We start from the raw sequence: 13,179 nt of genomic DNA, 5'->3' as shown, positions 1-13,179 counted from the left end.
AGTAGCCTAAATCTCTGAAAAGGCTGAATCGGAACCAGATGGAAATTCTTATTGGACTCTATAGTCTTTAGAGTATGATCATGGCATGAGCCAAGTTGTGACTAATGTTGTTAATAATGTCTGGAAAAAGGTTACGCATGGTTGTTTATTTAATGCTTTTTTAGTTCTTTTAAGTGCAAAGACTAAAGCTACAATCCTTGAATTAAAAAAAACTCTCCTTGTTTTTATTTAAATTTTAAAAAATATGTCTAGTTATTCTTATTTAAGAATAGCCTTGCTAGAGCTGTATCTACTAAGCACTTATGCCATAGACACAGAACAGGAGAAACCCTTTGTTAAATAGGCTCCTTGTTCTATAGCCAAAAAAAAGAAACAAAGAGATAGTGGCATGTTGTAGAATTTACTTGGAGGAAAGAAAGGTTAGAAGTGGAGTGCCTGAAGAATTGGTGCAGGGACTGATTCTGTACAATATACGTATAAAGATCGCGGAAAGAGGAAGACAGGCAGAAATATCTGGAAACGTTAAGAGAGGCTGGTCAAGTAGTCAGGAAAGCAAAAATGCAAATGGAAGAAAAACAGCTGACATGGTAAAACAGAGGAATAAGGCATTTTTTAAAGATATATTAGTGCTAGGAAGAAGTACAAAAGTGGCATTGTGAGACTCAAAGGTGAAGGGGAGAAATATGTAGAAGCTGTTAATGAAAGGACTATATTTCTTAACAAATATTTCTGTTCTGTGTTCACAGCTGAAGCACCGGGAGCAGGACTGCATTTGGGCTGCAAAAAACCAAGGGGACAATATAGGGGGTGAAGAGCTTTTGTGTACAAAAGAGGAGCAGGATTTGTGTACGATAGTATGTGATGATCTTAAAATGGAAAAACAAGTTGAAAAGGTGACAGTGTAAGCTAGATGGATGCTTGGGTGTCTAGGGAGAGGAATGGAGAGTAGGAAATAGGAGGTATTGATGCCCCTGTATAAGACTGCACCTTCAAAAAGATATAAACAGGATAGAGTCAGTGCAGAGGAAGGCTACTAGTATGGTCGGTGGTCTTCATCATAATGCGCATGGAGTCAGACGTCAAGATCTTAATATGTATACTTTGAAGAAAAGATAGGAGAGGTATGATAGAGACATTTGCATAAATACCTACATGGTATAAATGAGCATGAGGTGAGTTTCAATTGAAATAAAATTCTGGAATGAGAGGGCTTAGGATGAAGATGAAAGGGGATAGATTCAGAAGTAACCTTTGAAAATACTTTTTTACAGAAAGGGTAGTGAATGCTTGGAACAGCCTCCTTGTGGAGGTGGTGGAGATAAAAAAAAAGTATTTGAATTCAAGAAGGCTTAGGACAAATATGTTGGATAGTAGATGGCATGATTAGGCAGACTAGATAGACCATATACCGTATATACTCGAATATAAACCGAGATTTTTGGGCCAAAAAAATGACCCAAAAATGGGGATCTCGGTTTATATTTGGGTCGGCACTGACTCTCCCCCCCCCCCCCAACCAAACCTGTTTACAGGCCTCTGCTGGGTCTACCATGAATCCAAATATATATGGGGGAAACCAAAAAACTGGTACTCTACTAAGTAGAGTGATTAAAGGGAAACATACAGAAGTCAAATCACTCAAAAGGTGTAATAGTTAAATGAATACTTCTAGAACACACTTAGAATTCAAGAACCTTTGATCAAGCTAAGTGATTGCTTGTGACTGTTCAAAGTATAAGAACTTTTTCTATGCTAGTTTGCAGCAAAGAATTTTGTTTTCCACTGGAATTTACAATATGCAATGATTGGGTGATGAGGCAATTTTCTCTTGGGGCTGCGGCTCCATGTTGTTGCCTTCGTGTCTCTGAGCATATTTTTGAATTCTAAGTGTGTGTTCTAGAAGTATTAATTTCACTATTACACCTATTGAGTGATTTTTTGACTTCTGTGTGGGTCTACCATGAGACCTGGTGGTCCAGCAGTGGGCGGGAAAGAAGGAATCCTTCCCGCCTCCTGTCTCAGCCGATTCTAATTGGAAAAAGGTTTGTGAAGCACTGGTATAGCTGGTCTCGAGGAAAGAAAATTAACAAGGAAGAACACATCAGAACTTCTTTATCATCCTACTAGACCAGTCCAGACCTATGGGATGTACCAGAGCTTTTAGCTGATATGAGGAATACATAACACCTTCCAGGACTGCTCTACCAATTTGTCAGATTGCCCCATTACATCTTCCAGTGTTACCGATGCATGTGTGGTCTAATATATTTGCTTTCAATAGACTTTTGACAAAACTGTTATAGAGAAATATTTAATTCAGTAGGGTTGAAGAGAAATACTACTAACTTCAAGGTACTCATCTAATTTCTTTCACTTTCACTTTCTTTTTAGATTGATGCCATAGTAGTCCTAGGTGGGCTTGGAGGACGTTTTGACCAAATAATGGCATCCGTTGAAACACTCTATCATGTTGCAGATATGTCTCCCTTGCCAGTTGTAGTGATTCAGGAACACTCTCTAATCTACTTTCTTCGTCCTGTGAGTGCAAATATTTTGAATTTACAGTACCGGTAGTACACACACAACAATGTAACATGTCTTACTAATGTTTAACAAGCATATCATTCATAAGATCAAATTCATGCAAGACTCTGTGTTCTTTACCACAGAAGTGAGGGTGTTTTATTTATTTATTTACTGCCTTTATGAAGGGATTCACTCAAGATAATGTATATCTAAATATTACACCCCACCACCCACAGATTCTTAAAGGTCACCCAAATGTACATGCCAAAATTTGGGCAAGACCCTGAGATGTGCATGCAATTTAATTGGTCAATGAGCCAATGAACGGCAATAATCGGATGTTAAACATTAATGATGTTGACACCAATTAGCATTTGTGCATACAGCTCCTTATGAGCGATTCTAAACAGCACCTAAATTTTCTTATGTGCAGCTCAAAACAGGATGTAGCCATGGGAGGAGCATGTGTGGGTCTCGAGCATTCCAAAAGGTTATGCACAGTGTTACAGATTTGGGGGAAGCACGCCCAACTTGTGTTTCAGAATTTACACCTGGTTTCACCAGGCATATTCCCTGGCACTTTATTTTAGTCACAGGAATTGCTTTATAGAATAGCCCTGAGTGCTGATTTTCCCCCATGCCCAAATTTGGGCCTCATGTATTGAATGTAGCTCAAAACATAGAGGTCTTCGTACCAAGCTGTGGTTTGCACTAGCTCATGCTTACCACAGGTTAAAATGCACTACTGTGGGGCGTGCTGAGGTGCCCCGTGATAGATTTTGCATGTGCACGTGCTACCCAAGTGCTAAAATAAGATTTTTTTTTTTTAGCGCTGAAGGCTTGTTTGTGGACAGAGTGGATGTGACTGCTAATCATTTAGCACATGGACATTGCAGTGTACTAACTGCCGTGTACTAATTGATTAGCATAAGATTAGCATGTGAGCCCTTACTGCCTACAAAATAGGTGTCAGTAAGTGCTCACACAGTAATGGCCTTGTGCTAATTGGAAAATTAGCACATGGCCATTATTTCAGAAACAGGAATATCGGCTACTTACCAGCAGCGCTAAAAGTGGCCTTAGCACACAGGAAATACCTGCACTAGAGACAGCGCAGAGCAGTTTTTAGTGCTGTTTAGTAAAAGGGCCCCATAATTTTGTTAACAGCATAACAATAATAAAATTATCAAATAAAAGCATGAATAAAATCAAAGAAATTGCTCAGGAACATTTTCTTATTTAGCATTCTTTCTTAGTTGCTATGGAGATTGTTTTGTTTCTTTTTGGCTTGGGAGTATTTTTTTTTTTTTTTTTTTTTACAATGGAAAGGGCAGGCAGATGGAGACCCATTCCAAGTTTATTTGGATTATTATTCTTTATATAGAGAGCACAGTTTTTAAGCTGTTTATCTGGATAATATGACCTGTCTGAAAATTGTTCTGCTAGTTTTAAAATTGTTATTCTGTTATGTCCCTTCCGGAATCAATACTAAAAGTGTTGCACCTCAACCCATGAACCGAGTCTTGCAGAAATCCACAACTTTTCTCTCCTCTACTCCTCCCACTTGGATGAAGAATACAGAGCTCTCTACAGTTTTCATTTCTGCAAGTGAACCATGCCAAAGTCTAAGAAGCCCTCTACTATGACAACTTATGCCAAGGTTTGGTAGGCTCTCCAGTAGTGGTGTGCCAGAAACCAGGTGGAGCCTTTGAGTGCTCCAATCCCGGTGGTGTTAGCTTTTTTGCAGGCCGGTCTAGATAAAAGCCTAGTGGTGTCTTCCTTCAAGGTACGGGTGGCAGGGCTTTCCTGTTTTAGAGCGCACAGTGGTTCCAGTTTGCTTAAGGCTCATGCAGATGTGACCAGATTTTTCAGGGGGATACTTCACTTGCGGCTGCCCCTATGTCAGCTCTTTCCAACGTGAAACCTCCGTGTGGTGCTAAAAGGGCTTGCTTTAGCTCCTTTTTCAGTCGCTTAAACGGGCATCTCTTCTGGACCTTATGATCAAGACAGCATTCCTCGTGGCGATTGTCTCATCCAGGCATCTTTTGAAGTTGCAGGCTCTCTCTTGTAGAGAACCCTTTCTCTGGATCACATAGGCCAGGGTATCCCTCCATACAATTCCTTCTTTTCTTATGAAAGTAGTTTTGGAGTTCCATGTCAACCAGGAAGTTCATTTGGCTGCTTTTCCCTCCAGATGAAAAGGATAAGATCTTGTGGAAACTGGATTTCCAAAGAGTCTTGCTTCACTCCTTGGAGAGGACCAATGACTACCATCTTTCTGACCATCTATTTGTCCTGACTAGCCAATCCAGGCGGGGCAGGTCAGTGTCTAAGACCTCTATTGACAGGTGGATTCGTATGGCAATTTCATCTACTTACATTGCTTGTGGCAGGCAAACACCAGTATCTCAGAGCTCATTTGACGAGAGGTGTTGCTGCTTCATGGGCGGACTCTCAAGCGATTAATCCGGCCAAGATTTAAAGAGTGGCCTCTTGGTCATCTCTTCATACCTTCATCAGATTTTACAGAGTGGAAGTAGCAGCTCGGTCCGATGCCACCTTTGAGGGCCTGAATATTGTGGGCAGGCTCTTCTGTCTCACCCTAGATGTTGCCATTGCTTTGGTATGTCACCTTTATTATTGATTCCGGAAGGGACGTAATAGAATGGAAGATTAGGTTCTTACCTTTGGTAATCTTCTTTCTGCAAGTACTTTATGGAATCTATATGGCTCGTCCTTTGTCTACTCTGTGTTTTTCAATATTGCCTGCATATTTCTGCCTTGGATGTTTTTCCTTTCAGGCTCCAGTATCTTCCAGCTAGCAGACATGCACTGTGGGGAATCCTTTTGTATGGATAAATTCATATCTATATCAAAAGCAAGTTTCCATTTTGTGCTTGTTCCACACGATAGGTCGGTTCCATGTTACCATGTTACTGCGTATGTTTCTTGTTGCCTGTTTATTAATTGTTCTTTTATATTGTAGAGCAGAACAGAATGCTGTTGTTTAAGCGGGGAGCTTCCCCATGCCCCCTTTCTTTCTGTGCTTTGTTTCAGTGATATTTGGTAACTTTTGGACATCACTGTAGGAAGCTCTTTATTCCTCAGCCAAGTGGGAGGAGCAGTGGAGAGAAAAGTTGTGGTTTTCTGCAAGACCTGTTTTTGCAGGTTGAAGTGAAACACCTTTAGTATTGATTCCATAAGGGGCTTACAGTTAAGATTACCAAAAGTAAGAACCTAATCTTCCATTACTGTTAATGTATTTTAGTTGGTTGGTTGGGGGGAGGAGGAGGGGTAAAACAGCACATGTTCATTTGATTTTCAGAAATTCACAATATTTTGTCCTGGCTTGACTGTCCACACAAATAGTAAGTATGAATTAGGCAAGCACTTATAGCATTCAGACTTTGCTGAAACAAATTTTTAATGGGAAACAATGTGGGAGCTGAAACTGGGAAGGTGACAATCTCCTTTCACCCCTCATGCCACAATATCAACATACAGCAAATCATCTAAGAAGAGTGGTTTTATTATGACTGTAACAATATACTACTTACATATATTAAACACCGTTTATAGTATCTTGCAATTACATACATGAGTTCAACTTACAGTATAATGCAATTACATATATGAATCCTTGTAAATATTCTATCTAGATCATTTCAGGGCAGGGTGCCTAGCCTTTCGAGTCACCCAGTTCCCATTATTTTCTTCCTTACCAGATGAAGCACAATTTCTGCCCAGCCTGAGCATAGACTGTATAAATGCCAATGCACTTCCATCACTTCTCTCATCAGGAGTTGCTGTAAACTACTTTTCTTGATGCCCTCAGCCTACCTCATTCCATAAAAGTTGGGGGTAGGCAACACCATACTTCTGTTTCTCTGGCACTGGCCCCAAATCTTTTACATCATCCATGTCACTGTTAGCATGTGACAAAACAACTTTACATTTGATCACTATTAAGCTTGATTTGGCCAAAACATCCTGCTGTGTACTCTGTCAGGCAAGGAACCCCCCACCACAGACCAAAACAATAAAGACAGCTTTTTGCGTTTTCCTTACCTAACCTACTCATAGCTGCGGCTATTCCTTAACTCGGGTACTCATAAAACTGTAACCCACTTATAGGTTCGCTTCATAATACTATTTGTTTTGAAGTTAATACAATTTGATGCCCTCATACAGAAGCCAGAAGCCAACCTTATAAATGACTTGAACACTCTCTCCTATGGCAACTACCTCGAATATGTATCCCACACTAACTTTAAAGATGGAAAGGCTGGTAGGACTTGACAAAACATAGCCCCCATTCAAACAGTCACCCCTCAGTGAAGTGTTTATTTGTGGGTAAGAGGGTCATTTTAGGAAAAACTCCTCCCTCCTGGACTGCTCTTTTTCAGGGGTGGGCCTGGGAATGTCCCAGGGTACAGGAAATTTGGACCAAGCTTTAATGAAAGGCATGAGAGTAGCAGGTATGAGTGTTGTGACTCTTCTTGCCACTGGGAGTAATCAGTCTCTGATGGCAGGACCTCTGGCTCATAGTGTAGGAGTTGGGAGACACGCAGGACTGTTTAGTGGGGTGGTCTCTATGCGATGTGTTTATGGGGATATTAAACAAGAGCCTTCTTATGAAGCTGAAATAACGGTGGTATATCCCAGTTATTAAGGGTGGCGGCGATGGAGAGATTACCATTCCCACCGATATTAGGGTTGATTGGGACAGCATAGCAAAAATGTTAGCCCCAAGGACACCTGGGTTTCCAGGACCAGGGACTGTTCAATAGAGGAAACAGAGAAGCTTCATTTGGGGGAGATATTTCCATTTATGAATTATGGGATGATTGGGGAGCTGGGAAAATCTCAGAAACTGAAAAGCCTTAAAAGATCACATAAGAGGAAAGGGTTGGTACCTTCCAGGTGGGTGGAAGTCTTAGGGGATGAGGTAATGAGTAGATTTCATCAATTTCCCTGAGAGCAAAAAGATGAGCCATCTTTGCAGCTATATTGGGAGAGGGTGGGAGAATCCCAGTAGGGGGAGGAGGTGTGGTATCCATTCTTTGAATGAATTAATTGCATCCTGTTCTAAGTAGTGAAGCATAAGGGGGTGGGGAACGAAAGCAAGTTATGGTTCCTGTACTTTTTAGAAAAACATTGTTAGCATTAGCCATTCCCATAGCCTGGCAGGACATCTGGCAGAGGGTGGGATCTTAGATAAGATTATAATCTGATTTTTTGGACAAGGATATACCAAGAGGTGAGGGATTATTGTACCATAAAAAACACCCCAAAACTCTCATTCTGCTCCCTATCATGGACCAACCTATGGATTTGGGTAGCAATGGACATGGTAGGTCCCTTAGACCGAGGTACTATTGGGTGTAAGTACATATTGGTCATGATGGATTATGCTACCCGGTTCCCCTGGGCCATACCCATGTGTAAGACATCAGCTAACTGATTAGCGCAGAACACACCCACTGTCAACCCCTCAGATCTGCCCCAAGCACTAAAAAATAAATAGCAACATCTGTCACTTGCACATGAATGTACAAAGCCCAAGTGATGCCTATTTTTTTGAACCTTTTTTTTTGTTTGAGGGAGGGGGTGTTTCTAAATGATTGTTCTCACAGAATGTTGAAAACAACCATAGCCTCGCTGCATAATGATGACATCTTCAGGACTGGAAATAAGCTTCCAAAGACATTTGTCTGTTCTCTTTGCTTCCAGAGATCACAATAAGAAAAGATAACATAAAGAGAGAGAACTAGAAAAAAAATCAACTCAGTTATAAAACTTTGAACTTGGAAAGAGTTTTTGAAACTTCTAATTACGTGCCAAATAATTTAGCAGAGTGTTATGATCAAAAGTACCTATCCTTAACGAATGCTTGATTGAAAACCTCAAGAGAAGCAAGTGACACTTGACAAATGAATCAGATGAAATTCTTATGCCTTCTGCTTATTATAAGTCTATCACTACAGGAATTCAGATATGATTTGCATAAGAAGTAAATTTAAGAATGTAACATTTTTGCAGTATGCAATTATTATTTTCTGTTCAGAAATTGTATAGGATACAATGTACAGTATACAGCGCCATATTTTAAAAAACTACTTACATCCACAATAATTAATTCATAGATTAAAGAAATAGGGCTCCTTTTACTAAGGTGCGCTAGCGTTTTTAGCACGCACAAAATTACCACGCGCTAAACCGCGCGGTATGCTTCTAGAATAACGCCAGCTCAATGCTGGCGTTAAGGTCTAGCGTGCGTGGCAATTTAGCGCACGCTATTCCTCATGTTAAGGCCTAACGCACCTTAGTAAAAGGAGCCCATAGCTTCCAACATATTATTTTCAAGATAACCTAGAGTTTCAAGAGCATGTGCATTTGCAAATATAGGTGTACAAAAATAGTCTACATAGAAATATAGAAAAACATAGAAACAGAAAAAAAGACAGATGGCCATATGGCCTTTCTATTCTGCCTATCTATGCCATCTACTATTCCTTTCTCTCCCTTAGAGATCTAATGCACTTATCCCAAGCGTTCTTGAATTCAGATACATTTTTCATCTCCACCACCTCCACTAGGAGACCATTCCATTATTCACCACCCTTTCCATGAAAAAGTATTTTCTGAGGTTACATCTTAGTCTTTCCCCTTCATCCTATACCCCCATATTCCAGAGCTTCCATTCAAATGAAGGAGGCTCATTTCATACACACATATTCCACGTATTTATTTAAACTTCTCTATCATATCTCCCCTCTCCTGCCTTTCTTCCAAACATAGATATTGACTTCTTTAAGTCTGTTGTCATACACTTTATGACGAAGATCAATGACCATTTTAGTAGCTTTTCTCTGCACTGACTCCATCCTGTATATATCTTTTCAAGGCACATTGCCCAGAATTGTACACAATATTCTAAATGAAGTCTCACCAGAGTATTATACAGTGGCTTCATTTCTTCTACTGGCCATTCCTCTGTCTATGGACCCAAGCATCCTTCTAGATTTCACCATTGTCTTTTCTATCTGTTTGGCCAACTTAAGATCATTGCACTCAATCACACCAAAGTACCACTCCTCTCATCTACATAAAAGTTCTTCACTCCCTAAACTGTACCTTTCCCTTTTGGTTTTTGCAGCTTAAATTCATTACTCTGCATTTCTTAGCTGACAAATGTTGGACTATTCTCCAAGCTTCGCAAGGTCCTTCCTCATGTTATCCACACCATCAGGGGTGTCTACCCTATTACAGATTTTAGTATCATTTGCAAAGAGGCAAACCTCACCAGACAGCCTTTCAGCAATATCACTTTAAAAATGTTAAAAGGAATAGGTCTAATATTGAACCTTATAGCATACCACTGGTAACATCACTTTCCTCAAAGTGAGCTCCATTTACCACTACCCTTTGTTGCTTTTCACTCATAGTTCCTAATCCAGTCCATCACATTGGGACCCAGTGAAAGGCTTTGTTAAAATCTACATACACCACATCCAGCACTCTCCCTCTATCTAATTCTCTGGTCACCGTGTCAAAGAAATTGATCAGATTTGTCTGACAAGACCTGCCTCAGTGAATCCATCCTGCCTTGGGTCCTTTAATCCACTGGATTCCAGAAACTTCCTTATTCTCTTTCAAAAGTGTTTCCATTAATTTATCACATAGGCCAAATTTACCAACCTGTAGTTTCCTCTTTGGTTGTACCACAGACATGTAACATACCAACTCTAATAAACATAAACATTTTAAAAAACAAACAAACAAGAACTGGAATGGAATGGGCAAGCTTTTGTTTAACTTATAAATATGAGAAAATGAATGCTGGCATGCTGGGGCATAATAAGATATTCAAATTAGTTTGGGGTCCATTGACGTCTTTTGTAGATTTGCTATAGTTTTCATTTATCTTTATTTTCCATTGTATTGCACCCACACATCCAGGGGGGTGGGAGCGGGAGGGGGGTATATCTTTTGTTTTGGTATTATTCCTGATGGTAATGATGGATGGGGAGGGAATTTTTATCTTTTGTATAGATACTGATTGATTATAGTGCTTGGTTGATTATCATTATTTGTATATAAATTGTATTGCACTTTTTTATAGCATTAAAAGCTAAATAAAGTTAAAAAAAAAAAGAACTGGAATGGAATTGGAGTTCAGGTTTGCACTCAAGCAGTCAGAGGCATGGACCTGAAACTCAGGTTTCAAGAATTGGAACAGGGAATGGAGTCAGAGATGAGAGACAGATCCGGAGCTTGCATACAGCAAGCACTGGACCAGGAATTATGACTGAACTGAGCTACAGGGCAAGAACTAAAGTCAGAAAAAAGGTGACAAGGCTGGAGCAGGGACTGAAATACATTATGGGAGATTTGATAGCAAGTAGCGCACTTAACCTTTAGGTTGCTGCAAACAACTTCCTGCTTCCTGACTAAGCTCCCACCAGCCCTGATGCAGGAGTTCCCAAGCCTGTCCTGGGGGAACCTCAGCCAGTTAGGTTTTTAGGATATCTGCAATGAATTTGCATGACATAGATTTGCATACAAACGAGGCAGTATGTACAAATAAATTTCATGAATATTCATTGTGGATATCCTGAAAACCTGACTGGCTGGCGTTCCTCCAGGACAGATTTGGTCACAGGTTTGATGCCTAGGATGCAAGTTTAGAAGATATCTGAAGCAGTCTTCCTTTCTGCAACTCCTTTGATGGTCTAATGGTTAGGATACCCCATCCTGAGCTCTGTGACTGACCCCAGATCATTCCTTCATAAAGGTTTTTCAGTGATGCTCCTTTGCTATTTATATAAAATAATTTTTATCTTTCTTTATTCTCCTTAAGAGATCAATATTTTAAAAAGTCAGCTATTTCTAAAACTACTGGGTCTTAAGAAAAGAAGTCTCATAAGTGAACATAGAGATTAAAAGGTAAACAAATTATATTTTTATTAAAAAAAATACTAATATCTTTATATTGATAAAAAAGGAAGAGAGCATAGAATATTTACAAGGGAAATGTAGAGTGTAAAATTAAAATGTGTTAGCAAGTGATGAACCTTAAAAGATAATTCTGAAAAATTGCCTTTTCTCTTCTAACTTTGGTGGCACTTCATAGATTATTATTTTTTTTGTTTTGTTTTCAAGTAGTTTATCATTCTCTGAATCCTAATGTTGAGGGTACAGAGCAGAGAAAGCTGGTCTTATGCACACTTTAGCAGAATGATTAATAAGCATTATAATGTGGTATTCATTATGTAGCAGTATAACCAGAAGGCCGCTGATTGTGCAGTACATCAAATTCTACATGTGAAAAAAAACAGGTCCTATTCTGAAAATGTTGCCTAGTCTGCATCTCTAAATTGCAAAAAGTTCCTCAGAGCTCAAGAGGAGCAATAATCCATAGGGATTGCAACTATCCTAAACAACTACAATATATTAAATTTTTATTTTAAGTGTACCCTCAGTGTGTAGCATAAAGCCATAAGAGCTGCAGACATAAACCTAAGCTCAATGCGTGTAGGCCAGACAACATCGTGGCAAGAGGGAGCCCAAGCCCTCTTGCCCTGCGGCAGCCGCGGCACCCCCGACGATCATGCCCTCCCCCCCCCCACCGAGTACAATTGGGCCAGGAGGGAGCCCAAACCCTCCTGGCCCCGGCAACACCCCTCCCCCCGCTACTGGAATGGGCCAGGAGGGAGCCCAAGCCCCCCTGGCCCCCGCGACCCACTACCCCCCACCCCCACTCAAATACGGGCAGGAGGGATCCCAGGCCCTCCTACCCTCGATGCAACCCCCCTCCCCCCAACAATCGCCCCCCCCAGAACCCCTGATAGCCCCCCCCGCCGACCCGTGACCTCCCCGGCCGACCCCATGACACCCCCACCCCACCCCCCTTCCCCGTACCTTTTCAAAGTTGGCCGGACAGACGGGTGCCAAACCCATCCGTCCGGCAGGCAGCCGACTCCAGAATGGGGCTGGATTGGCCCAGCAGTCCCAAAGCCCCACCCACAAGTCAGGCCTAAGGCGCTTGGGCCAAACAGAATAGGCCCGGTCGCAACGTCAGAGGGAACGTCTCCGGGCCAGACGCAGGAGGCATGCAGGAGCTGCCTCCCGCAGGCCCGAGTGAACACCACAGCAAGGAGGAGGGAGCCAGCAAGAAGGCAAACATCCAGGGGCAGCAGAGGGAACAAACGCATTGCCCTCGAGTGGGCTGCACGGGGCAGCAGGTTGGACACCCTTACTTTGGGACACGCTCGTATAGCGAGTCAAGCTCGGTTTACGAGTTGCAGATTTTACAAAAAGTTTTGCTCGTCTTGCAAAACACTCGTAAACCGCGGTACTCGTAAACCGAGGTTTGACTGTATGTGCTTTATAAGAAAATATAATAATGTGTTTTATAAACTTTATCAGCATTGCTAGCCTACCCGGTGAGTTGTTACTAATGATGGTGGTGATGGCAGAGTGTCAATGTGTTGAGAGGAAGAGGTGATCTGGGAAATTCTGCTGAGCAAACTCCAGGCCCATTTCCACCCCCCAGTTAGTCCACTCCACTCAACTGGTTCACACACTGAGTGGGTCTTTGGGTGTTGTGCCTGGGTAGTTGTTTTGGGACCTCTTCCAGTGGTTTGTCAG

At 41.3% G+C, this 13,179-nt stretch overlaps 1 protein-coding gene across 2 annotated transcripts in view; it reads left to right on the top strand.

The window, feature by feature from the left end:
- The window catches only part of TPK1 (thiamin pyrophosphokinase 1), a 412,744-nt gene that overhangs the window by 251,454 nt on the left and 148,111 nt on the right, over positions 1 to 13,179 (top strand). For both annotated transcript variants that reach the window (XM_033930308.1, XM_033930309.1), the window contains one exon: positions 2,392 to 2,538. In XM_033930308.1, coding sequence (XP_033786199.1) covers positions 2,392 to 2,538 — 147 coding nt within the window. The remainder of the gene's footprint in view (positions 1 to 2,391; positions 2,539 to 13,179) is intronic.

The sequence above is a fragment of the Geotrypetes seraphini genome, chromosome 2 (assembly GCF_902459505.1).
Source record: "Geotrypetes seraphini chromosome 2, aGeoSer1.1, whole genome shotgun sequence".
NCBI lineage: Eukaryota > Metazoa > Chordata > Amphibia > Gymnophiona > Dermophiidae > Geotrypetes > Geotrypetes seraphini.
Note: the sequence above shows the minus strand (reverse complement) of the source record. Positions and strands in the feature narration are given on the sequence as shown.